At 38.6% G+C, this 27,698-nt stretch overlaps 1 protein-coding gene across 3 annotated transcripts in view; it reads right to left on the minus strand.

Annotated features, from left to right (window-relative positions):
- The window catches only part of DCUN1D4 (defective in cullin neddylation 1 domain containing 4), an 87,496-nt gene that overhangs the window by 36,821 nt on the left and 22,977 nt on the right, over window positions 1–27,698 (minus strand). For 2 of the 3 annotated variants that reach the window (XM_016184909.2, XM_007539698.3), the window contains exons 2-5: window positions 21,946–22,016; window positions 21,745–21,784; window positions 9,760–9,874; window positions 4,240–4,331 (exon numbers count right to left, since the gene is read on the minus strand). In XM_016184909.2, the coding sequence (XP_016040395.1) occupies window positions 4,240–4,331; window positions 9,760–9,874; window positions 21,745–21,784; window positions 21,946–22,016 (318 nt within the window). The remainder of the gene's footprint in view (window positions 1–4,239; window positions 4,332–9,759; window positions 9,875–21,744; window positions 21,785–21,945; window positions 22,017–27,698) is intronic. The other variant, XM_016184910.2, reaches the window with a different exon arrangement.

The raw sequence follows: 27,698 nt of genomic DNA on the forward strand, positions 1-27,698 counted from the left end.
TAAAATTGGAATATAACAATTGTTTTTTATACAGAAAAAATTCAGTAGTCTTTTTGTGTTTAAGAAGGCAATAAACTGCTATCTTCCAACTCTAGCAATGGAGTTCTGGTTCTTCTTAGGACAGGCCCGAAGTTCCATCTCTGCTTTATCTCCTATTCACTCTCCCACCACTGCAGTTTAGCTCTCTACTACAGCCCTCTCCTTGCCAAGGTCACCACGAACTCAACTGCTAAATCTAATAGATACAAGTTTATCTTTATCTGACCTGTCTAACAGTTAAAACTGAAGTGGTTCTTTCCTCACAAAACTGTCTCCTACATAGTTTCTCGAAGAGGGCCCTCTCATTTGGTTTCTGAAACTCTTTTTTTGATTTCTTCATGGCTTCCTTTGCTTCCCCTGACTTGTTCAATCTGATGTGTAGAGTCCTGTCCTTAATCTTCTTCTGGTCCATTTTATGTATTCTCCCTGGCAAATTTCAACCACACTTGAGGTTTTGGGTATTACTTGGGTCTCACTGGCCCACACTGTCTTCCTTACTTATGGGCCAGCTACCACACCACCACTTGGCTTCCTCACCTCCTAACTGCCACAACTGATCTCAGTTTCTAACCCTACTCTTCCTGAATGTCGCATATTCAAATCTTATCTCACTGAGTTTCTCTGCTCTCACTGTGATGCTTGCTTGTCCTCCTGTTTTCTTTCTTTCTAAAATATTTCTTTGTTAAATCTTTTTACTTTATTTTATTTACTACTGGACAGAGACAAAAAGAAATTGAGAGGGGAGGAGGAGGTAGTGAGGGAGAGAGAGGTCTAGACACCTGCAGCTATTACTTCACCATTCATGAAGCTTTTTCCCTACAAGTGGGGACCAGGGACTTGAATCTGGGTCCTTGTGCACTGTAGTGTGTGGACTTAACCAGGTATGCCACCACCTGGCCCCTCCTGTTTTCTTAATGGGAGGTACCCCCAGAAACAGAAACCAGAACTCTGCCCTTCTCCTACTGCCAATTTTATCTTTCAGTATTTCTGTACTGTACTTATCTTGCACTGATCTTCTGTTTTTCTTTTGCTGGCAATCCCCTCTGTCACTGAACACTAGCTCTTGGTCCCCAGTCTCATTCTGGTAAACTAGAAACCACTCTGCTGTAGCACTCGGTCCAAAAAAAGACCGACGATCTGTAGTCAGGACTTATAGAACTCTCATGTGAATTTTAGTGTAACTGAGGTCAATGCTAAAACCTATCTATATATTTGGCTTAATTCCTTATTATTATATGTAGTCTAAAAATGTAAATTAGAGAAAGTGTGTATAAAATGCTGGTTATTTTCACTCCAATTAAAAGAAATGGATTCCAGTCTCCCCCCTGTCCCCCCCCCCACCTAACCCTTTCTGAAGCCTCAAAGTATCTAAAGAACTAAAGCAGCAATGTAGAAAAAAAAGAGTCCACCAACAGAGAACAGGAAGAAATAACCCCCAGTGGAATGAGTTCAATCTCTTAAGATTCAGCAATTAAGAGTTGCCAGGGATTTAAAAGGTGAGAAGCTGTGCCTGGAATGTGCTCAGGAAGACAGTTAACTGGTCAGGCAGAAATGGGAGGCCAGGGCTCAGTCATAGTCGTCAGGGAAAGCAGAGGGTAGGGGAGGAAACTAAACTGAGAGCTCTGGAAAGAACTAACCTAGCCTGCGCCCCCCCCAGAACCCCCCCCCCATGTGAAACAGCCATCTCAGCAAGGTCCCTGCTGCCCCTTCACTCTCTCACTCTCCTTGGGTTGAAGCGCAGGAGTCAGCATCTACCTCCCTACTAGAGAAAGTGAACAGCCCTCCTCCTTTCAGTGTCCAGGGGCCTGTGGTGGCCTCATAGCCCACCCAGATTCCTTCTAGGCCATCAGTCAACCTGTAGCACCTCATCATTGGTTTTAAGTTTTTTGGGCACACTAATCTACAAGTTTTTATTCATGTAGTTGGGATATTAAAAGGGAATGCAGGTATTCATGGGGTTTCTTAATCCCAAATCAAGCCATTTCCCCTGCTGCTAAAATTCAGGAAAAGAAACAAAAACAAAAGGGCAAGAGGCAGTGCAAAAACAGGGGTAGCCACACCCACAGAAACTTCTTACAGAGGCTGAACTGCAAAGAAACAACCAGCAGGAATCTCCAAGAACCTAAAGAATGTAGCTTAATCTTTATCCCATATGTAGCCAAAGAAAAGCAAACAGGAAGGAAATTGTAGCCTGCTCTCTTTTTCAAAAGAACTAAACTGTGTCTTGTACTATGAAAGAAAAAAACAATCGTGCTTGCTTGTAAAGAAAGAACCATAATGAAATTAAAATAGCTGTGTTGGGATGATGGAGTTAAGCACACTTTTTGTCATTGTTTAAAATGTCCATTTTATACTACATTTTCATAACAATGAATATGAACCAATATGAGAAAGTCAAAGATCTTCATAACTAAAGTGATATAAACATAAGACAACTCTTCATGCATTCAGCACCCATGTATACCTGGAAAAATTCTCATACTCTGTAAGTGTTTATACTGGTGTCATGCCCTGCAAACAAAACTCAACTCAAACTAGGTCAAGTAGTGAAGAAGAATGCACTAGGAAGTTTGGAGTACTTCAGGAAAGCCCAGAGAACTACAGCAATTAGAATCGTCCCCTTTCAAATCCACCCCCAGAAGAAAAAGATACTTTTCTCAAAGATTCTATGTGAAAATTCCAGAAAATTTATCTGATGGGCCTGACTTGTAATATCTGCTACACTCCTAGAACAATCTCTGTGAACTAAGATAAAGGGCTTGCATCAGAAAAAGGGAAGGGGAAAGAAACAGGGGGAATGGAATAACATCAGATCACAGAAAGAATTCTCATCAATTTAGTGTCAATACTAGTAATAAAAAAATATCCGTGGGAGTACAAAGAAAGCTACTAAGATCAATGAATTAAAGAACTTCAAAAATGTGTAATAGCGGGGTAGCGGGGGCGGGGTGGTGGCGCACTTGGCTGGAAGCACGTTACAGTGCACAAGGACCCGGGTTCAAGCCCCTGCCCCACCTGCAGGGGGAAAGCTTCACAAGTGGTCCAGCAGGGCTGCAGTTGTCTTTTCTCTCTCCCTCTCTATCTCCCCCCTTTCCTCTTGATTTCTGGCTGTCTCTAGCCAATAAAGATTTAAAAAATATATAAAATATATAGTAGCTTGTCAGATGGAAAAGTAGAGAAAAATACTCAAAAGGGACAACCATGAGTAGTTATCCTTTAATCTGTATACAGAGGAAAGTTTTTGCTTTTTTTTTTTTAATTTCTTCATTGGGGCATTAATGTACATGCATAATATTTCCCAGTTTTCCACATACCAACTCAACCCCCCACTAGGTCCACTTCAATTGCAGAGGTTTTTAAGTGGAGAAATGAATTTTTAGTGAATCCCATAGGATCTTATCAGTTTGTTCTTCTAAATAAGTAATAGAATGCAAAGGAACATGGTTGAGAGTAGATGTTACTGACAAAAAGACTGCTTTGGAAGGCTGCTGAGTAGCTGACAGTGAATAAGAGGGCTGGAAATAGGCGGGGAAGAGGAGAGGATAGAGTCTGCAGCCCAAGTTGATTTAAAATTGCTTTTCCTTCTTACTATATAATAACAAACTCAGATTTCGGCATTACAGTATCTTGAAAAGATTATAATTTACAAAATGGGACTGTTTTCCCTTCAAAACAAAAGAGCATGCGGATTTTATTCTTAACCCAAACTACATATCTATTCAATTATTAGTTCAAGTATATTTCAAAATTTTAAGTCCTCCATTTGAGCTTCAGCATTTATAACTACAAACATTTTTTTGGCAAATGATCTTTCTAAAGAGATAATATATGAAATTCGACTGTACTATATAAAAGATCAAAACTGAAAAGCTTATTTTAACTTAGATGTATAAACCAAATAATCACCCATTACCAGAATTCTAAAACAGTTTCCTAGCAATTCAAAGTATTTCTCCCAAATGCATTTCATCTTTTCAGTTCTCTTCTAGTGTTCTGAATTCTTTGGCTTAGCTACTATCTATAAATAGGACATTCAGTGAATTTGTTTCAGCTATGTTTTCTCCCTCAAACAGGGTTATGCCCACCACACACATACATACTGTATACCAATTACAAAAAGAACTTATTTTTAAAATCCTTAATCTCCTCTAAATGACTCCTAATTTTCATAAGGGTCAGATGATATAAATGATTACCTACCTGCATATTCATAGAACCACTCTAAGCACCTTTTACTTGAAAAGGCCTCTTCTTCAGTCTTTATTCTAGTGGAATCATATTTTCTATACATGCTGTAAATTGAAAGAGTGGATTAATTTAAAGACACTGAGTTTTTTCTTTTAATTTTTTATTATCTTTATTTATTTATTGGCTAGAGACAGCCAGAAATTGAGGGGGAAGGGGATGACAGAGAGGGAGAGAGATAGAGACACCTGCAGCTCTGCTTCACCACTTGCAAAGCTTTCCCCCCCGCAGGTGAGGACTAGGGGCTCAAGCCAGAGTCCTTGATCATTGTAACATGTGTGCTCAACCAGGTGTGCCACCACCCAGCCCCTTTTTAAAAAAAAAAATATATATATATATTTATTTTTGGACAGAGACAGAAATTAGGGCAGGAGTAGATAGCATAATGGTTATACAAAGAGACTCTCATGCCTGAGGCTCCAAAGTTCCAGGTTCAGTTCCCCGCACTACCATAAGCCAGAGCTGATGGCAGTGCTCTGGTAAAAGAAAAAAAGAAAAAGAAAAGAACAGAAGAAAGGAAGAAAAAGAGAAATGAAAAAAAAGGGGGTGAAATTATAGACAGACATGGGGGGGGGCAGCGACTAGTGAGGGAAAGAGACAGAGAGACACCTGCAGCCCAGCTTCACCACATGTGAAACTTTCCCCCTGCAGGTGGAGGCCAGGAGCTTGAATGTGAGTCCTTGCACACTGTAATGTATGTGATTAACCAGGTGCTCCACTGACTGGCCCCTGAACTTGGTATGTTTTTCCCCCCATTAAAACAAAATAGCATGCAGATTTTATTCTTTACCCAAACTAGACATCTATTCAATTACTATTTCAAATTTTAAAAGTGTATTTCAAATTTTTAAGTCCTCCATTTGAGCTTCAGCTTTTATTTTATTTTATTTTATTTATATTTATATTTTTTCAAATAGGAATCCCTCCTTTACAAGTCCAGTCCTGTACCTTAACGCAGTATGGATTGTTTTAACTTTTTCATGTTAACCATGGACTGCATTCCATCCACTAGAAATTGTTGATCTTTTATCATGTTGTGCAAGAGTGCTGAATTTCATTAATTGATGGCCTCCTTTACTTCAATGAGTCCATCATATAATTGCTGTCCTTTATTTTGTCATATGTATATTCACATAAATGTTCTCTGTGTTGATCTATTCTTGCATTACTGGAATAAATCTCTCTTGAACATGGGCTATGATCCTGTTAAAATACTGGGTTTTTCTTAAAACAATAAAATACAAGTTAGAACTACTAGGAGAATTTTGAAAATGGACAACTCTTTTGATGAGGCTATGGAATTATTTATTTCTTAGTTATAATAATGGTGATGTATGACTGAATAAAAATCCTGTCATGTTTCATATTGAAACATCTTGATATCTCCTACTGACTTTCATGTTGCTCAGTAAAAAACAAGATATCCATGCATTTGTAGTTCCATAAAGCAAACATGGTAAATATTAACAAATATTGAATTTAGATATTGAACATATGAATGTTTTCTGTACATTTAAACAGTTCATTTGAAAATGTACAATACATATTTGGAAACAAAGGAAAAAATGGCATGTGTTTTGTATGTGCAGCTTTGTGTATATTTATGTAATTTAATCTCTAGAAATTCAATAAAAATATTTGTTTCAGAAAAAAAACACTGGTAGTCCTGGAGGTGGTGCAGTGGAGAAAGCATTGGACTCTCAAGCATGAGATCCTGAGTTTAATCCCCCGCAGCACATGTACCAGAGTGATGTCTGGTTCCTTCTCTCTCTCCTCCTATCCTCCTAATAAAGAAAATCTTTAAAGAAAAAAACACTGTTGATTCCAGTTTACTAGTATTTAAAAACTGTTTCATCTATGGTCATAGGGATGTTTTCCTATATACTTTTTATTATTTTCCTCTACTTCATTTGGTTATTTTTTTATTGATATAGTGATTGACAAGACCATAGGATAAGAGGGGTACAATTCCACACAATTCCTAGCACCATTATTTCTGTATCCTTTTCCCTCCATTGTAAGCTTTCCTATTTTTTTTTATCCTTCTGAGAATATGGACCCCTCATTATGGGTCTTTATGGGATGCAGAAGGTAGAAGGTTGGCTTCTGTAACTGCTTCTCCGCTGGACATGGGCATTGTATTTGGTCATTTTGAGTGGTTTTGAAGGTAAAGGTAGTATTCTAAATAAATTTGGTTGACTTTTTCATTTCTACATGTGGAAAGTTTTATAAAAACTGTGTTACTACAATTAAATTGAGCTTCAGCTTTTATAACTACAATTTTTAAACAGTTATACCCAATCTAAAAGGAAGTGGTAAGCAGTTAACACTGTCTTTGAACACTCTAAATCACAAATCATCAGCAAGAACTGAATAGAACAGGTAGTTGATATAAACACTACTCTTCCCCAGCAGCCAAAACTAACCACAGAAAGAAAGTGAAACGCAGCAATGTCTACGAAGTGTTTTTCTTCGATCAATGACCTTATAACACATTCACAGGTTTGCATTAAGTTCTTCTGACTTTTGTGTGTTCTGAGTCAGGCTGTACGCCAAGCACAATCTAAGGAAGAATGTGTCAGTATTTGACATCTCCAGGAACAATTAGTAAACAACATCAAACTATGTTCAAGTCAAGAGGAAAACATAAAGCTTTGGTGTTCAAGCTTTTTCTTCTCTTTCTCAAGCTTCTTGATCTCTAATGAAAAAATCATCCCAATGTGGGGAGGCCCTAGAGACACCCAAAATGATATTCAATAAAAAAAAAAAAAAGCCTCAGAAGAAATATCAAGATGCTGACTCCTGCCATACACTTCTAATTCCCTGGTGTTACAGAATCAATAAGCATAAGCTAGAGAATCAGTCAGAAAACCCAGCAGACTCTTGCTATAATACTGGGATCTTCTACAGGAATTCATTATTTCATGATTTACTCTGGAATGAGGACCAAAAGAGCCAGACTTAGACATTCACCAGAATATCTATGTACCTCTGATGAAATATTTTGGATGTTTATACCAAAAAAGAACAAGGGTATATGTTTTTATTAGATCTGTAAATGACCACTTTCCTGTTTCTGCTATAAAGCAGCCATGCTGCTAAAAAACAGAGGTAGATACTGGACAATGGTTCAAACAATATGCTCCAATTCTTGGCTCAAGTACATACCTACCTCAGCTCAAAGTCTATAAACGGTCAATGAGCTGGAGGCTTTTTATGACACTATAATATTTCATTTGTTTAAAAATACACTACATAAAAACGTCTAATGAGACACACTGAGCAAAGAAATACTGATACTTGCTATTAAGTGGATGAAACTCAGTAACATTATGGTGAATGAAAGAAGCAAGTCACAAAAAGACCATTTATATAGTATGTCCAGCAAGTCTGGAGAGGCAAAAAACCAGACTCATGGTTGCCTAGAACTGAAGTAGGGACACAGAAGTGGTTTTAAGTGGGCATCAGGGATTGAGATAATGGAAATCATCTTTGCCAGTTTGAAACTGGCTTTATTCTACTAAGTAATACTATACTAGACAGTATACTTTAAAAGGTGCAATTAGTCACAAAACATTAAGTGATTATTAGTGGCTAGCAATTCCACAATAACATCTATATCACTAAAACATCAAGTAACCTGACTTCGTAAAGCTGAAAAATCACTGCTCTGAGCATTGCTATTGTCTACATGCAGGGTGGGAAGCTTCACAAATAATGAAGCAGTGCTACAGGTCTGTGTCTGTGTCCCTCTTCCCCACTCTATCTCCTCTTCCCTCTCAATTTATCTCGATCCAAAAATTAAAAAAAAAAAAAATTAAACATTGCTGTTGGTTATTTTCTAAATCACTGCTATCTTCTTCAGATTATATGTTCTGTGTATTTGGGATATGAGCAGGAACATTATTTTTATATTTTTAGAGTTCATTTCTCTGTCCTGCTGAGTGGCAGCATATGGAGTTTCAGAGTAAGAAAAAACAAGAAACACTTCACCTAATCCCTTTGATTTATAGATATGGAAATTTAGACCTATTAGTGAAGTGACCCATGGAGCCAGGATGGAGAAACAAGATTAAAAAAAAAAAAAAGGCAGAAGAGATAGAAGCTATGATGCTCATTCAATGCTGAAAAAAAAAAAAGAAGAGGGCTGGGGAGACAGCATAAAGGTTCTGCAAAAGACTCTCATGCCTGGGGCTTTGAGGTTTCAGGTTCAACCCCCAGCACCATCACAGGCCAGAGCTGAGCAGTGCTCTGGTGTCTTTCATTGAGATAAAATAAATAAAATACAAATAAAGCTATTTATTAAAAAAAATAAAAGATAACCATCACCAAAAGTCAGAGTACAACAAGTCTAACAAGTCTAACAGATCTTTGGAGTTACCAAAGTTAACAGTTTACTTGTCTGAAAGAGAAGTGGCTTTTATTTTTTGGTTGTTTTTTTTTTTTTTAGATTTTTTTCAAATTATCTTTATTTACTTATTGGATAGAGAGAGCCAGAAATCGAGAGGGAAGGGCTGAAAGAAGGGAGTGATAGAAAGGGAAAGAGACAAAGAGACCCCTGAAACACTGCTTCACCACTCACTTTCCCCTGCAGGTGGGAACCAAGGGCTCACAGCCAGGTCCTTGTGTGTTCAACCAGGTGTACCACTATTGAGCCTCAAGAAGTGGTTTTTAAACAGTCATATTTTTCATAATTTATAATAAATTATCACTCATTGAGAATAGACCTTAGCTTGGCTAGTATTCTAGCCTTAAGAGCCCTGAGCACATGTAGTTCTCCCTGGACACTCAGCCCAGGTCCCTTACAAAGACAAATTAAAGGATTTCTGTGAGTGTATTTAGTAAGATAAATAACACTTATATAACACTTATATATGTGTCGATTCTGGGGTCCTCAACAGACACTGATGGCAAGTCCTTCAAAGGGTAGAAATGCTACACCAGTTTTGGTGGTTCAATGGAGAAAGACAAAACTTACATATCTAAGAACACAAAAGTAGGGGCTGGGCAGTGGTGTACCCGGTAGTACTAAGCACAAGGACCTGGATTCAGCTCTGGCTTCCCACCTGCAGCAGGGATAATTCATGAGTAGTGAAGCAGGTCTACAGATGTCTTATCTTTCTCTCTCTCTTCCCTCTCAATTTCTTTCTCTCCTATCAAGAAAAAAAAAAAACTGAGGGGGAAGGAAAAGGGGGGGGGGGGAATGTATGCCAGGAGCAGTAGGTTCATAGTACAGGCACTGAGCCACAGCAATAACCCAGGATTGGGGGCCAAAACAAAGCAAAACAAAAATATACACATACCCAGCCCTTTTTTTTTTTTATAAAATAAGTCTCACAAAACAGTTTGAAAGGTGGCCTGACAAAGCCAAAACAATAACCCAGGTGGTATTTGAATACTTTGCAATCAGATGGAGAGTAGCAGCTCTCTGACGTGTGTGGCACCAATTTTTGATCTGTTTTCTCTGTGACATACCTATCATGTCTGCTTTTCTTAGCAGATAAATCATCTCCAGAAGCAGGTCTTCTCTTTTTCCTTGGCGGCATCACTTTACTAAAGCAGTCCGAGGAACTGCAAGACCGTAGACTACCTACAGAATAGTTAGAAGGCACAGAATTAAGGTATGCCACATTATAATACTTCCAAAGAAGGATTATGATTATAAATACCACCACGAGGTTACAAATGTATATGACTTGCACTTTAAAAGGGTCTAGTTGTTCTTTATGTTATAAGATGAAAAAAAAAAAAAGGCTTTTAGCTTATCTTTGATAAAATGTCAGTCAAGAAATAAATCTGTCAACAATACAAATAATACTTCCCCCCAAACCACACCAGAAAGCTATCACTTCAACTCACTCTTCATAAAATACTGGTAAAAATCATTCAAACTTTCAGCTTCTCTAGCATGTCAATTCTTCTTCTTCTAGCATTTGCCCTTCTTCCGTAGCCAGTCAACAGCGTCAGGTTGAGCATGTCAATGATCTGAACTATCTTATTTCCAACTTCATTAGGCAAGGCCAGCTCAACCAGGAACCTTCTGTCTAAAATAAATATAAGCATACCAGTCCCAAATACTATCTGACTTTGAAAAAGAAAGAAAGAAAGAAAGAAAGAAAGAAAGAAAGAAAGAAAGAAAGAAAGAAAGAAAGAAAGGAAGAAAGAAAGAAAGGAAACAAAACATAATTTGGGGTCAGGGAGATGGCATAGCAGTTTATGCAACAGACTGATGCCTGAGGTATCAAAGGCTCAGGTTCAATTCCCAGAACCATCACAAACCAGAGCTGAGCAGTGTTTTGGTCAACAGGATAAAACAAAACAAACAAACAACAACAACAACAACAAAAAACCAAATGGATTCTTTAAAAAATATACAAGTGGGGGGAAAGATAGGCATTTGATGAACTACATTAAGAGGAAAGGAGGAAGGGAGGAAGGGAAGGAAGGAAAAGAAGGAAGGAAAAGAAGGAAGGGAAGGGAAGGGAAGGGGAGGGGAGGGGAGGGGAGGGGAGGGGAGGGGAGGGGAGGGGAGGGGAGGGGAAGGAAGGAAGGAAAAGAAGGGAGGGAGGGAGGGAGGAAGTAACTGAGTGCAGGATCTGGATGGGAGTGAGGAGTCCTGACATAACCTTGAGAAAAAATTTCTATAATATTTAGCTTCTGTCACTTGTAAGGTTCTGGCACTTTCACTCAGGATTTTACAGAAGCATAACCTTTAATCTGAATAGAAACATTAAGATGTGATAACAGAAAAGAACAATGTGGGCCATTCACTGAGATCTTACTGTGAATCAGGTCCTGTTCTCAACACCTGTATGTATTCCCTCACTTAACTTGATAACAAGCTTATGAGAGAACTATTATTATTACCTATACTGATGAGAAAGTAGAAGCAGAAAGAGATTACAAGTGGCAAAGTTGGGATTCAAACTCATACAATTTTGCTTCAAAGACAACCATTAGACATTACAATTATAAGACAATTCAAACATCCCATCTTGGCATAGGTGCTCTCAGATACAGTACGCTATTGGTTTCCCACAATAACCTTGAATGCCATCAGAGCAGGGATGATTGTCTTGAACTATCTAGAAAACAAAGATTTAGGCATCAAGGTCTCAGAAACATGAACACTCATCTCCTTCCTTCAGGATGGGTGTAGGGGTGGGGGTGGGGGTCTTCACCTCTGTGAGCTATGGAGACAAGAAAGCACTGAGATGTTAGGGGTTGGATGAACTGTGTTAAATGAATGAGTTCCAGCTTAACTGTGTTGTTTCGATAGTCAAAACATGGCCTAACCTGATTCATCATTTTAAGAATAAAGGTTACCTCTCAGGACTTTCCCATGGGGGAGGAGAAAGGAAAAAATTCCTTCAGTAAGTGCACAGGTGTCAAAACTGTGCAGGCAGACATTGGGGATATAAAGAAATACCCCCTGTGCAGAATGCATATAAACCTCAGAACTCATTGTACTCACACAACACTACAGCACAGGTATTGTTGGCACGGTACTTTTACAAATGAAGAAAGTGAAGCAAAATAATGGTTGGGGAAACAGTATGTGAACTTGAGTATTAACTGCTATGGGGCTGCCTTTTATAAAAGAAGTGATGTCTGTTCACCTCCCTAGTGCTCACTACAGTTAAAGCATTCACTACTCACCCTGTGCCCTCACCCTTGTCTCAGAAGTAGGGTGACTCAAACTCATACCCCGCTGAAGTTACAAAACACTACATGACACAGCTCTGTAGGCAGGAGAACCCTAGAACCTACAATGACATTGAAAAGAGTCAGGCTACTAAAAAAAGCAATTTTTTAATGCTGAGAACTAAATGCATTTGAGATAATAATTTTATCAACATGAACTAAATTGATGAAATACACAGACAGAGACAGTCTCCCCTGAACTTGCTCCCCTCCACTCCAACATGCAGCCTGGGATCCTCCCTGAGCAAGAGCAATAAAGTGAGTTTAATTCACATGCAAAGGCATGCTTGGGTTTGCAGTTTTGTTCAGTTGTGCATTCACAACAGATAGCCAATTAAGAAATACACATTAAGAATGTGGCAGCAGATTTTCGAGTGTTCATTAAAACATATGCCTGAAACGTGACATTTTTGCTTTAAAAAGCTACATTTCCAGAGATTAAAATATCTGATTAATGATATACCATTTATTCAGACCTGTTTTTTAATCAATTTTTATTAGTGATTTAATATTGGTTTACAAAATTATAAGATTACAGGGGTACAATTCTACCCCATTTGTACCACCAGAGTTCTGTGTCCTTACTTCCCTCCACTGGAAACTCCAATAGTTCTCACAATGCCAGATATAGGTTGACTATTATTTCTACAACTATCTATATTAATATATATTTGCCCATACTTTCTAAAGTCCTTCCCCCTCCCCCTTCTAAGTCACACCCACACCTATTGCTACTTCTGAATGTCCTTCCTTTTTTCCTCTTCTCTCTCCAGGTCTTGATGGAATTGGCCTTCAGAGCCCTCTGCTCTTCTTCCCCTAACATTTCTCCCCCTCTGGGGGTATGGACCAGCATTCTTTGGGAGTTGCAGAAGGTGGGAGTTCTGGCTTCTGTAATTGCTTCTACGCTGGACATGGACGTTGGCAGGTCGATCCATATACCCAGCCTGTTTCTATCTTTCCTTAGTGAAGTAGGGCTCCTGAGAGGTAAGGTTCTAAGACACACTGGTGACAGACCTACTTTTCTTTTTATCTGTCAGTAGAACCAGCATAAGATCTAAAGGGGGGTGGGGGGCCTACCTGCCAGGACATTTAGAATACAAATATTCAAAGATGTCTGCTAAGATTTTTTATAGTAAAAACATTTAAATTAAAAACTGTTTTTTAAGTTTGTGTCTATTAACACTTCACTTTAACTTCATTTAAGTCTAGTACTGACATCATTTAATTTACTACAATCAAAGCTTATCTTTACATTTTAAAAATTCAGTCAGCAAGGAGCTGGATGGTGATGTACCAAGTGCAGCATACACACTGCCATTGACGACCTGGATCTAAGCACCCAGTCCCCATCTGCAGGGGGGAAGCTTCACAGCAGTAGGGCAGTGCCGCAGGTCTCCCCTCCACCCCTACCTCCCCATATCTCACCCTCTAACAAAACATAAAAAAGGGGGGGAGCTGCCAAGAACAGTGACATTGTATAGTCACAAGCCCTAGTGATAACTCGGTGGCATGATAGTGAAAATAATAACTTAGTAAGCAAGTATGCTATGAATGCTTATCTGCCTCAAAGAATAAGGTATTTTAGTTCTTTAAGAGGAACTGCTTAGGGATAAATAAAATAACACTATGGGAAGAGGAAAAAATATTAAGGGTAACATGTTAATTTATTAATAATAACTGTTGGCACCAAACCCTAGCAATAACCCTGGTGACAAAAAGGAGAAAAACACAAATCAGGACAGTAAGTACAGACAGGAAGTGCTATACTTGAATCCAGGATGTTTGTAATCTAATATTTTTTGACTTTTACAAATAATACAAAAGCATGTTCCTATATAGTCTCACCGTGTAGTTTTCCATTTCAGTGCTTATTGTATCATGGCCTTGTTTCACTTAGTAAGATTTTATTTGATTCATTCTGCTACTTCAACACTTTTAAAAAAAAAAATTTAATCTTTATTTATTTAATGGGTAGAGATAGCTAGAAATCAAGAAGGAAGAGAGTGACAAAGAGGGAGAGAGACAGAGAAGACACCTGCAGCCCTGCTTCACCACTTGTAAAGCTTTCCCCCTGCAGGTGGGGACTGGGGCTCAAACCCAGGTCTTTGTACACTGTAACATGTGTGCTCATTCACCGAGGTGCACCACCACACGGCTCCTTCAGTACTTCTAGTATAACTATTTCACCTCACTTTTCACTGATATAGCAACTCAAGGGGGTTGGGCGGGAGCGCGGTGGGTTAAGTGTATATGGCGCAAAGCGCAAAGACTGGCATAAGCATCCTGGTTCAAGCCCCCGGCTCCCAACCTGCAGAGGGGTTGCTTCACAAGTGGTGAAGCAGGTCTGCAGGTGTCTTTCTTTCTCTCCCCCTCTCTGTCTTCCCCTCCTCTCTCAATTTCTCTCTGTCCTATCCAATAACAACAATAACAACAACAACAAGAGCAACAGGGGCAACAAAAAGGAAAAAATAGCCTCCAGGAGCAGTAGATTCGCAGTGCCAGCACTAAGCCCCAGTGATGACCCTGGAGGTAATATATATCAACTCAAGTTGATAGACTGCACATTGATACATCTGAATTTCATCTCATTGAAGAGATCATTGAACTACCTGCTTGCTTCAGTGACACAATTAGTGACTAAATGCACAATGTTTATCCTTTTAACACAAGTCCTTCTTCCTTTTTAATATTGACTTCTGATATCTAAAAGCACTTTCCCTTTTTTTTTTTTGTTAATCCTCCCTGACTGTGTAAAACTACCTCTCTGTATTCCAGACTAATTCTCTAAGATTAAATTAACATTCTCTCTGTGTTTTTATGGAAGATCGAAAGAACCAAAAGAGAACACTTGGGTTTGGAGTTTATATTTATAATTGTTACTAAGCAATCAGAGCAGCACTACAGTGACTAATTTTCTCAGATTTTCAAACAGTATGGATTAAATGCTTAATTTTTCAAGTATACTCTGTCAGCTGTGGTAATCACAAGTGAAGCTATAGCCAGGATGTGTTAATGAGATGAACTCCTCTATGAAATTACTGATGTTAATTAGCAATGGCTGGTACTTCCAGAGGTGCCAACACTGCACCAGCATGTCACAGACCAAGCACCAGATACATCCTTTGTCCCCAAGGACAAGAGAGGAGGCAGCAGGTCAAACATACTTTTCCCTTTTGTTTCCCTTAATTATAGATTATAATTATGAAATTAAGACATTATGATTAAATATCAAGATGGAAAACTACTATGATAACAATACTCATTCAGTTTAACATTCAAAGGCAACTACATACTGTACAAGATTCAGAACTTAGAGACTTTATTACCTTAAGTAAGGGAAAAATAACCTAGAGGTCTTTATGAACATGAAATTCATTTTTTTTATGAAATTCATTTTTAAGATCAAGACTACACCAACTTAGTTTTAGAAAATTCTCATGGTTAGGAGAGAGCTGAATACATAAGATAGAGGACTTGTATATCTGAGACCTGAGGAACCAGAGATCACAGGTCCAATCCTCAGCACTAGCTACAGCTGAGGAGTATCCTAGCCACAGTCTTACACAGAAAAATAAGTAAATTGGGGCCGGCCGTTGGTGCACCTGGTTAGGCACACACAATACCATGCGCTAGGACCCGGGTTTGAGGCCCTGCTCCCTGCCTGCTGGGGGGGCTGCTTCATGAGCAGGTTTGCAGGTTTATTGGTTTTTCTCTCCCTCTCTACCCTCCCCCTCCCCTCTCAATTCCTATCTGTCCTACCTAATAAAAACAGAAGAAAAAAGAAAAAGATGGCTACTGGGAGTGGTGGATTTGTAGTGTAGGCACTGCGCCCCAGTGATAACCCTAGTCGCAAAATAAATAATTAAGTAGCCCAGGAGGTAGCACAGCGGCTAGAGCTCTGGACTTAAAAGATTGTGGTTCTCTATCACTCCCTATCTCTGTGTGTGTGTCTCTCTCATGTAATAAAGCTTGACTTGAAAAATGAATCAATTTAATTAAAATTTCTCAACTAGTTCAATCCCTGACACTACCATATGTCAAAACTGAGTGGTGGCTTGGTCTCTTTTATAAAAATAAATAGATCTTAAAATTTTTTTTTCCCTCCGGGGCAAGATGGTGGCACACCCAGTTAAGCATACATATTACCATGCTCAAGGACCCGGATCTTAGTCCCCAGATCCCCATCTGCACAGGTGATTACTCACAGGCAGTAAAGAGGGTCTACAGATACAGGTGTATCTTTCTCTCTACCTATCTCCCTCTCCTCTTCAATTTCTCTCTGTCCTATCTAATAACAGAAAGAGAGAGAAGAGAGGAGGGAGGGAAGGTAAAAGGGAGAGAGAGAGGGAGGAAGAGAGAAAAGGAGGGGGAGTCGGACTGTAGCGCAGCGGGTTAAGTGCAGGTGGCATGAAGCGCAAGGACTGGAGTAAAAATCCCGGTTCGAGCCCCCGGCTCCCCACCTGTAGGGGAGTCACTTCACAGGCAGTGAAGCAGGTCTGCAGGTGTCTATCTTTCTCTCCCCCTCTCTGAATTCCCCTCCTCTCTCCATTTCTTTCTGTCCTATCCAACAACGACGACATTAATAGCAACAACAATAACTACAACAACAATAAAAAACAAGGGCAACAAAAGGGAGAATAAATATTTAAAAAAGAGAGAGAGAAAGAAAGGGGGAAGAGAGAGGAAGGAAAAATGACCACTTGGAGTTGTGGATTTATAGTGTAGGCACCAAGCTCTAGCAATAACCCTTGGTGGCAAAAATAAATAAATAAAAATTGTCCATGAAACTGTATTTCAGCATTACTTGTAGTATCTTAAGATTAATAATATTATAATGGTGGTGGTGGGGTGTGTGTGAGAAGAAACATTATGACATATAATATACATCAGAAAATTATGTGCAATTAAAATATAAAGCAGAAGGTTTTTTTTTAATTTTTATTTAGAAAACAGAAATATTGACAAGACCATAGGATAAGAGAGATACAATTCCACACAATTCCCACCACCAGGACTCTGCATCTCATTCCCTCCCTTAAAAGCTTTCCTATTCTTTATCCCTCTAGGAGTATAAAGCGGAAGTTTTATGAATATGCTACTCCGGGAAGAACTACAAGATATAATGAGTGACAAAATCAAGAGGTGCAGGACCAGTAAGGTGCTTCGGGACAGAGCACCCCTCTTCATGTATAAGGATTTGGGTTTGATTCCCAGAACTATATGAAAGCAACAAGGAAGTCTCCATGAATGGTGCTGCAGTGGCACTTTGGTCTCTCTCTCTCTTGGTCTCTTGCTCTTAAAAAAAAAAAAAAGGTAATCACAAAGTATACTTGTATCTAGAGAAACTATACTTAGGAAATACAACAGCTACCTCTAGAAAGCCAAATACAGAGCAATACTAGTGGGGGATGGAGTCTAGAAGGGGGGGAAGAAACCTTCACTTTTCGTTTACTACCTTCTCAACACTGCTTCTAAAGCTGTGTACATACAATGCTTGTACAATTATTAAAGAAACTATTTTTAACTGCCTTTGAGTTGATCTGTATTTATTAACACAGAAAGATCAGGTATGGGGATAAATACTCTTAAGACCCAGCCTTCTGGAACTCCTGGCATAGTCTTGGCTCCCTTTTACTGCTACCTCTGGAAGGAGGTTAGGCCACAAAGACAGCATCAGCAAATTCAAGAGCACTGAAATCATCCCAAGCATCTTCTCAGACCACAGTGGAATTACACTAACACTTAACAATCAACAAAATATTAGTAATAGTACCAAAATGTGGAAGCTCAACAGTATACTACCTAACAACTACTGGGTCAAAGAGGATAAAGGGAGAAATCAAAGTGTTTTGAGAATTCAATGAAAATGAAGACACAAGCTATCAAAATATTTGGGACACAGCTAAGACAGTACTGAGAGGGAAGTTAACAGCCATACAAGCACACACTGGGAAACAAGAAAAAGCACAAATAAACAGCCTGATTGCACAGCTTAAAGACCTAGAAGAAGAACAAAAGAACCCTGAAGCAACCAGAAGGACAGAAATCACTAAAGTCAGGGCAGAAATCAGTAACACTGAAAATAAGAAAACCATACAAAACATCAACAAAAGTAAAGTTGGTTCTTTGAAAGAGTGAACAACATTGACAAACCTTTAGCCAGACTCACAAAATAAAAAAGGAAGAAGACCCAAATAAATCAAATTATAAATGAAAGAGGAGATATCACAACAGACACTGCAGTAATTCAACATATCATGTGAGACTTCTATGAACAACTATATATGCCAGCAAGCTAGAGAACCTTGAAGAAATGGACAATTTCCCAGATACCTACAAACTTCCAAAATTAAATAATGAGGAACTAGATAATATGAACAGGCCCATCACAGCTAATAAAATTGAAACAGTCATCAAAAACCTTCCCAAGAATAAAAGTCCTGGACCAGATGGTTTTACAAATGAATTCTATAAAACCTTCAAAGAAGAAATAATACCTCTACTTTCAAAAGTCTTCCAGAAGATTGAAGACACTGGAATACTCCCTGCCAGCTTCTATGAAACCAACATCACTTTGATACCAAAAGCAGACAGGGACACAGCCAAAATAGAAAACTACAGACCAATATCTCTGATGAACATAGATGCGAAAATACTGAACAAAATTCTAGCCAACCAGATACAGCAGTATATTTAAAAGACTGTTCATCATGACCAAGTGGGGTTTATCCCAGGGATGCAAGGTTGGTTTAATATACGTAAATCAATCAACGTGATCCACCATATCAACAAAAGCAAGACCAAAAACCACATGGTCATATCAATAGATGCAGAGAAAGCCTTTGACAAAATACAACATCCCTTTATGATCAAAACACTACAATGGAAGTAGATGGAAAATTCCTGAAGATAGTGGAGTCTATATATAGCAAACCTACAGCCAACATCATACTCAATGGTGAAAACCTGGAAGCATTTCCCCTCAGATCAGGTACTAGACGGGATGCCCACTATCACTATTACTATTCAACATAATGTTGGAAGTTCTTGCCATAGCAATCAGGCAGGAGCAAGGAATTAAAGGGATACAGACTGAAAGAGAAGAAGTCAAATTCTCCCTATTTGTAGATGATAGACAAAAACCTAAAGAGGGAGTTGGGCGGTAACGCAGCGGGTTAAACACACGTGGTGCAAAGCACAAGGACTGGCTCAAGGATCCCAGTTCGAGCCCCCGGCTCCCCACCTGCATAGGGAGCCGCTTCATAGCGATGAAGCAGGTCTGCAGATGTCTGTTTTTCTCTCCCTCTCTCTGTCTTCCCCTCCCTCTCCATTTCTCTCTGTCCAATCTAACAATGACATAAATAACAATAATAATAACAACAACAATGAAAAACAAGGGTAACAAAAGGGAAAATAAATAAATAAATATGAAAATTTAAAAAAAACATAAGGAATCCTGCAAGAAGCTTTTGGAAATCATCAGGCAATACAGTAAGGTGTCAGGTTACAAAATAAACATTCAAAAGTCAGTGGCATTCCTCTGTGCAAACACTAAGTTAGAAGAAGTTGAAATCCAGAAATCAATTCCTTTTACTATAGCAGCAACAACAACAAAAAAATCTAGGAATAAACCTAACCATAGAAGTGAAAGACTTGTATACTGAAAATTATGAGTCACTACTCAATGAAATTGAAAAAGATACAAAGAAGTGGAAAGATATTCCATGTTCAAGGGTTGGAAGAACTAACATCATCAAAATGAATATACTGCCCAGAGCCATCTACAAATTTAATATTATCCCTATCAAGATCCCAACCATATTTTTAGGAGAATAGAACAAATGCTACAAATGTTTATCTGGAACCAGAAAAGACCTAGAATTGTCAAAACAATCTTGAGAAGAAAGGACAGAACTGGAGGCATCACACTCCCAGATCTCAAATTGTATTATAGGGCCATTGTCATCATAACTGGTTGGTACTGGAACATGAATAGACACACTGACCAGTGGGGAATAGAATTGAGAGCCCAGAAGTAAGCCCCCACACCTATGGACATCTAATCTTTGACAAAGGTGCCAGACTATTAAATGGGGAAAGCAGAGTCTCTTCAACAAATGGTGTTGGACAAAATAGGTTGAAACATGCAGAAGAATGAAACTGAACCAGTGTATTTCACCAAATACAAAAGTAAATTCCAAGTGGATCAAGGACTTGGATGTTAGACCAGAAACTGTCAGATACTTAAGAGGAAAATATTGGCAGAACTCTTTTCCGCATTAATTTTAAAAACATCTTCAATGAAACTAGTCAAATTACAAAGAAGATTAAGGCAAGCATAAACCTATGGGACTACATCAAATTAAAAAGCTTCAACACAACAAAAGAAACCAATACCCAAGCCAAGAGACCCCTCACAGAATGGGAGAAGATCTCTACATACTATACATCAGACAAGAGGATAATAACCAGAATATATAAAGAACTTGCCAAACTCAACAAGAAAACAAATAACCTCATCCACAAATGGGGGAGAACGTGGACAGAATATTCACCACAATCGGAAGGGGAAGATGGCGGACTGAGAAACTGCTAACAGCATGTTCTCTAATCACATCTTCTAGAAATGGTAGGATTTTCTGCCTTTAGCAGAATATTCACCACAGAAGAGATGCAAAAGGCTGAGAAACTCATGAAAAAAATGCTCCAAGTCTCTGATTGTCAGAGAAATGCAAATCAAGACAACAATGAGATACCACTTCACTCCTGTGAGAATGTCATACATCAGAAAAGGTAGCAGCAACAAATGCTAGGGAGGTTGTGGGGTCAAAGGAACCCTCCTACACTGCTGGTGGGAATGTCAATTTGTCCAACCTCTGTGGAGAACAGTCTGGAGAACTCTCCGAAGGCTAGAAATGGACCTATCCTATGATCCTGCAATTCCTCTCTTGGGAATATATCCTAAGGAACCCAACACACCCGTCCAGGATGATCTGTGCACACCTATGTTCTTAGCAGCACAATTTGTAATAGCCAAAACCTAGAAGCAACCCAGGTGTCCAACAACTGATGAGTGGCTGAGCATGTTGTGGTCTATATACACAATGGAATACTACTCAGCTATAAAAAGTGGTGACATCACCGTTTTCAGCCGATCTTGGATGGACCTTGAAAAATTCATGTTAAGTGAAATAAGTCAGAAACAGAAGGATGAATGTGAGATGATCTCACTCTCAGGCAGAAGTTGAAAAATAGGATCAGAAGACAGAACACAAATAGAGCCTGAACTGGAATTGGTGTATTGCACCAAAGTAAAAGACTCTGGGATGGGTGGGGGAGAATACATGTCCAAGAAAGATGGCAGAGGACCTATTCAGGGTTGTATTGTTATATGGAAAACTGAGAAATGTTACGCAGGTACTAACTATTCTATTTACTGGTGAGTGTAAAACATTAATTCCCCAATAAAAAAATTTAAAAAAGAAAAAAGAAAATCCATAGCATCCTTAAAGGAATTAAAGCATTCTGTCATAAACAGAGCCCTGAAATTATTTCCTACTGAGAAGGAGCTATAACCTGACTGCTTGTACTACAACCTAAAAAGTGTTCTTAGCCAGTTAAGACTTTGTTAATAGGGTATATTACAACAGCATATGGCAATTTCAGCTAGTTACTTCTACTTTGTAGCTTCATATTTGGAAGGTCTTGAAGAAGATCCAGTATTTTAAATTAAGAAGTTCTAGCATTTCTAGGTACCTGTTTGGTGATCGTCTTGGCCAACGTCTTCTGTTAGATTCTGAAAGAAATATGTTCATTATTACCAAGAAATTATAGAGCAAACTTTAAAATTAAATGTATTTATAAACAGCTGATATCTTAGTATCTGTAATATAAATTTTTATCAAAAAGTAGTTGTTTAAATAGTTGGTTAGTTTTGTCTTTAAAGGATTGACTTACCAGCTTATTAAGAGTGTGGTAGATTTTATGAATATTTGCCAGTGTTGAGAGGTGAGAGTTCAGCTGAAAATCTTCAAAAGAAAAGAAAATTAGGGGGGCAGGCAGTAGCACACTGGGTTAAGTGCACATAGTGCTAAGTGCAATGACCAGAGCAAGGACTGCACAAGAATCCTCGTTCAAGTCCCCAGCTTCCCACCTGTGGGGCGGGGGGGTTACTCTCAGGTGGTGAAGCAGGTCTGCAGGTGTCTATCTTCCTCTCCCCCTCTCTGTCTTCCCCTCCTCTCTCAATTTCTCTCTGTCCTATCCAACAACAACAACAGTAGCAACAGCGACAACAACAATGGAAAAATGATGGCCACCAGGAGCAGTAGATTCATAGTGCAAGCATGGAGCCCAAGCTATAACTCTGGAGGCAAAAAAAAGAAAAATAGATGTTATTTTTTTTTCCCATACTAAAAAAAAAAAAAAACCACTCAACAATGACAACAGTAAAATGGTTCAGTAATACAGATACTAAAGAGTTTTGAAACTGAGTACTATCGCTATTAATTTGCTACTTCTTCAATAAGAATATAACATGCAGGGACTTAGCTCCTAGAAGTAAAGCTTAACAATAAAATTAAGTTCTCAAGCAAATATGAAAGCTCGTGAAATTTCCACATGAGCTCTAAGGTAAAACAAAACAAAACAAAAGTTAAAATAAAAATCCACGAATTTGAACACAGGAAAAAAAATACATATATATATATTAATAATGTTAGCAAGTGGCAAAGTCACACAAATAAAAGATCTCAAAAATTGTTCATTTTCTCTTCTCCAGTAAGAAAGAAAAGCATCTCAACTGTTTGGCATTTCTTACAACGTATTTATTTCTTCACTCTTTTTAAAATTTTTTTTATTATCTTTATTTTTATTGGCTAGACACAGCCAGAAATTGAGAGGCATGGGGAGATAAGGAGAGAGACAGAGAGACACCTGCAGTCCTGCTTCACCACTTGTGAAGCTTTCCCTCTGCAGGTGGGGACCAGGGGCTTGAACCTGGGTCTTTGCACACTGTAACATGTGCACTCAACCAGGTACGCCACCACCTGGCCCCCTATTTCTTCATTCTTATACAATATATGGGGAAGTGAAATCTAAGCTCCTCCCCTTCCCATTAAACAAATACAGACAAATCAAAAAACTGTTCTACAGTTTCAGAGACTAAAGGTCCATCCATCCCTTTGATGGAGTCTTAAGCATATCCCACAGAATCAGAAACAAACTGAAATCTACTGGTAAAGAAAGGTACCTATAGGATGGGGGAGATAGCATAATGATTATGCAAACAGACTCTCATACTTGAGGCTCCAAAAAGTCCCAGGTTCAATCCCGCGTACCAACATAAATCAGAGCTGAGCAATGCTCTGGTGTTTCTCTGTCTGTCTCTTTCTCTCTGCATCTCTCTCAAAAATAAAATATATGATAAAAAGGTACCTAAATAAATTAATGATATGCATGAATCATTTGTAATAATTTCAGTATTACATATCAAATCATACATAGAAATTAAGTCATTCTGAGTTAGAAGCCTGCACAACAAAACTAAGTTAAACTTTTAGACTTGGGGCTCAGCAGTGGCACACCTGGTTAAGCGCATAGCACTAAAACCAAGGACCCACTCAAGGATCTGGGTTGGAGCCCCTGGCCCCCCCAACTGCAGGGGACACTTCGTAAGTGGTGAAGCAGGTCTGTATCTATCTTTCTCTCTCTCTCTCTCTCTCTCTATATATATATATATATATATATATATATATATCCCCTCAAATTTCTCTTTGTCCTATCAAATAAAGTGGGGAAAAAATGGCCACCAGCAGCAGTGAATTTGTAGTGCTGGCACCAAGCCCATGTAATAACTGAAAGCAAGAAGAAGAAAAAAAACTTTTGATTTTTTTAATCTCTAACTTCAAATTATTATTGTATATATTAAGCTGTATAAATACGAATTGAAATTCCGAATGATTTCATATTTGAGTATTTCTATAAACATAAATATCAAAATTTATATTCATTCTTCTAATATAATAAAGATTAGCAAAAACCAATCAGAAAATAACTTTGAAAAGATATTGCAACTTGAGTACCAGGTGGTGGTGCACCTGGCTGAGCACATGTTACAATGCACAAGGGTCTTGGTTCAAGCCCCTATTCCCCACCTATGGGAGAGGGTTCATGAGCTATGTTCAGTGCTGCAGGTGTTTATCTCTATCTCTCTCCCCCTCCCTCCCCTCTCTCAATTTGTCTCTATCAAATAAATAGATGAAATGAAAAGAAACTATAAAAGATATTTTACCTGAACTGGAGTTGGTGTATTGCACCAAAGTAAAAGATTCTGGGGTGGGGTGGGGAGTACAGGTCCTGGAAAAGGATGACAGAGGACCTAGTGGGGGTTGTACTGTTCTGTGAAAAACTGACAAATGTTATGCATGTACAAGCTATTGTATTTATTGTGGAATGTAAAACATTAATCCCCCAATAAAGAAATTTAAAAAATAAATAAATAAAAAGATATTTTAACTTTCCAAAGTCGACCTTTCTAATAGAAAAGGGGGAAAAAAATCTCCCTTTGCTAGAATATTTGATTTTGGACATGGACAAAGAAGAGACCCAAAGAGCAAACATCACAGTAAAATCTGTCTGTCCTGGGGCTGGATTCTCTGGACTGCTTCTTTGAATTTGGAAAGCAAACTGACTTCCCTGCCAGCGCTAAGAAAGCTTTACTTTCTGTTCTAAATCATGCCAGGACTTCAGGGCTGCTAGACAGAGGGGCCAGCAGACAGTGAAGCCACAGATTCTCACAAGCCATTCCAGGGGCCGCAGGCCACAAGCACCTCCTCAGACAATGCACTGCTCTGACATGCTCAGCAGCAGCCAATGACGTGACACCAGTCACAGCCAGACAGGGTCCCCAGAACCAGAGCTCTGTGCTGCACAGGTCTCAGGCTTTAAAGGGGACTCAACACAGAGGTAATCATGGTGTGACACTTATGTGGTTCCCCCATACTTAAGTGATGGCACACATAATAATGGCATAGGATCTTGATTTTCCACTTTAATACTAAAATACAGAAACGGGTTAGTAAAGTTCTTGTCTACTATGCTTACATTTAATAAGCACAGGTATAAGTGTCTAAAGTTCAAAATGACAGCTCTCTCGTGATCTACAAGAAGTCTGGGGGAGCTGAAACACCCCCCCCTCTCCCCCCCCAATCCATTACCTAATATACTCACTCTCTCAATTTGAAAAAAGGAATACAAATGATATATTCTCATCTGTAAATACAAATTAGCCTCCTGCAGCCCCAAAACACCATAAATAAATAAATAAATAAATAAATAAATAAATAAATAAACACAGAAATAGAAAAGTTGACGGTTTACATTATCTTTTCACTGAGGAGGGAAGCAAAAAAGAAGTCTGCTCTTAAATTAAAAATTTAAATAAATAAAAAAAAAAAAAAAAAAAGAAGTCTGCTAAAGACGCTTCATCAAAGCAAATGAGGTCTCCAGCACCAACACATACACACACACACTCAAGTATGTTTTTTTTTTTCACTGCCTTTGATGTTAACTCAACTGTCAAGGTTCACTTAAGAAAATCTAAACTAATTAAAACTGTTGCGAATCTCTCTCATGCACACACACACACAGAGACATCTTACCAAAAATAGCATTGCTTTACAACCTCTCTCTAGTCTGGCAGCTAAGAAGAACCCATCTAGTTATTTAACTTAAATCTCCATGTAAAAATCTGTAAAAATCACAATGTGGCAGACATTCATTAAAACGCCTGGACCTTACTAATTATGGCTACATTAATGTGTATCCTCTTGCTCACCATAACTACCTAAATCGGTCTCTACTTTCAACAGGTTCAAGTCAAAGACCCTAAAGTTGAAACTCCCTTTGACTGATGCACATGGACTATTTACCTCTACAGTCTAGGAAGGCACTGCTATATTCATGTAATACCAGCCGGTATTTTTTTAATGCATTTATTTTATTTATTGGATAGAGACAGAGGCAACCAAGGGGTGGTAGAGAGGGAGAAAGACAGACACCTGCAGCACTGCTTCAATGCTCATAAGCTTCCTCTTGCAGGTGGAGGGCTGGAGCTTGAACCCAGGTCCTTGTGCATTGTAACATGTACATTCAATCATGTGTACCACCACCACCCCTCAATTGATATTTTTAGTGAGTCAAAGATAATCTCAGCAGGGGAAAATATGCAGGAGTGTTTAGGATCAGGCTCTATATATGAAGTTTCATTCTACAGACTACTAACAAAGTTCATTTTACAAATCACGTAGTCAGCAACTAATGCCATTTGGATCTTTCCCCTTGAATCTGAGCATCTTCTTAGCTGTTTTTCTTTGTGTAAGTAAAGAGTATCTGTATTACTGGTGCTTTTCAAAAAAAAAAAAAAAATTCCGCATTTCCACAACTCATCATTTCATTTTAAAAAAGGGGGTCAGGTGGTGGCGCACCTGTTTGAATGCATATGTTGCAATGCACAAGGACCTAGGCTGAATCCCCTGGTCCCCACCTGCATGGGGAAAGCTTTGCAAGTGGTGAAGCAGGGCTGCAGGTGTCTCTCTGTCTCTCACCTTCTCCTTCTCTATCGCCCCCTTCCCTCTTGATTTCTGGCTGTCTCTCTCCAGTAAATAAAGATTAAAAAAAAAAAATTTTTTTTTAAAAAGCGCCAATAATACAAATACTCTTTACTTACACAAAGAAAGAAACAGCTAAGGGAGAGGCTCAGATTCAAGGGGAAAGATACAAATGGCATTAGAAGATAAATCCACAAAGGTTAACAGATATTCAATTTATGGTTCAACTACTCAATGCTCAGGGCAAGTAATAGACCTTAAAATCTAAACTAGATTTCACATCCTTAAGGGATAGATGTTAAGGGTAAAGATCAAATGCTTTACAGAGAATATATTTAGGGAAGTACTGATTCATAAAAATCTCCTTCTGCTCGTATTTCAATTCCAAAGGATAAATGTGAGGGTAAGTCAACTTTATTTCATGATCAAATGGCTCTTTACAGTAAAGCAGTAGCTGAGACTAACTCATGTGTAATACGCAAACCCTGTATCAGTATTAAAGAAACAAATGGCTTTGCAAAAGGCACAGGCTGCATGACTTATAGTTGTCTAAATTATCTTCATAGTAGTCTTAAAACTATCAACAGGGAGTAGGGCCGTAGCGCAGCGGGTTAAGCGCAGGTGGCAAAGCGCAAGGACCAGCGTAAGGATCCCAGTTTGAGCGGGGGTTTGCTTCACAGGCAGTGAAGCTGGTCTGCAAGTGTCTATCTCTCCCCCTCTGTCTTCCACTTCTCTCTGTCCTATCTAACAATGGCAACATCAATAACAACAATAATAACTACAACAACAATAAAACAACAAGGGCAACAAAAGGAAAAAAAAACTTATCAACAAATGGTAACTAGGGGAAGCTTTCTGGGGAAGGTTTCTGTTTTAGTTATTTACCAATTGTTGTGACCACTATCATTTTCAAAGAAAAAATAATGTGATCAAAGTCCATTTCCTCAAATTACAATATGCATACAGTTCCACTATAAAGACAGTATAATTAATTAGGGATGAAACAATTAAGTTAAGACATCAATCAAAAAGAATCCAATCTAAAAGTTAACTGTCCTAATGGGAGTTTTACTTCCTTGAGAGATTCAACAACTTAAATATGCA

The sequence above is a fragment of the Erinaceus europaeus genome, chromosome 3, assembly GCF_950295315.1.
Source record: "Erinaceus europaeus chromosome 3, mEriEur2.1, whole genome shotgun sequence".
NCBI lineage: Eukaryota > Metazoa > Chordata > Mammalia > Eulipotyphla > Erinaceidae > Erinaceus > Erinaceus europaeus.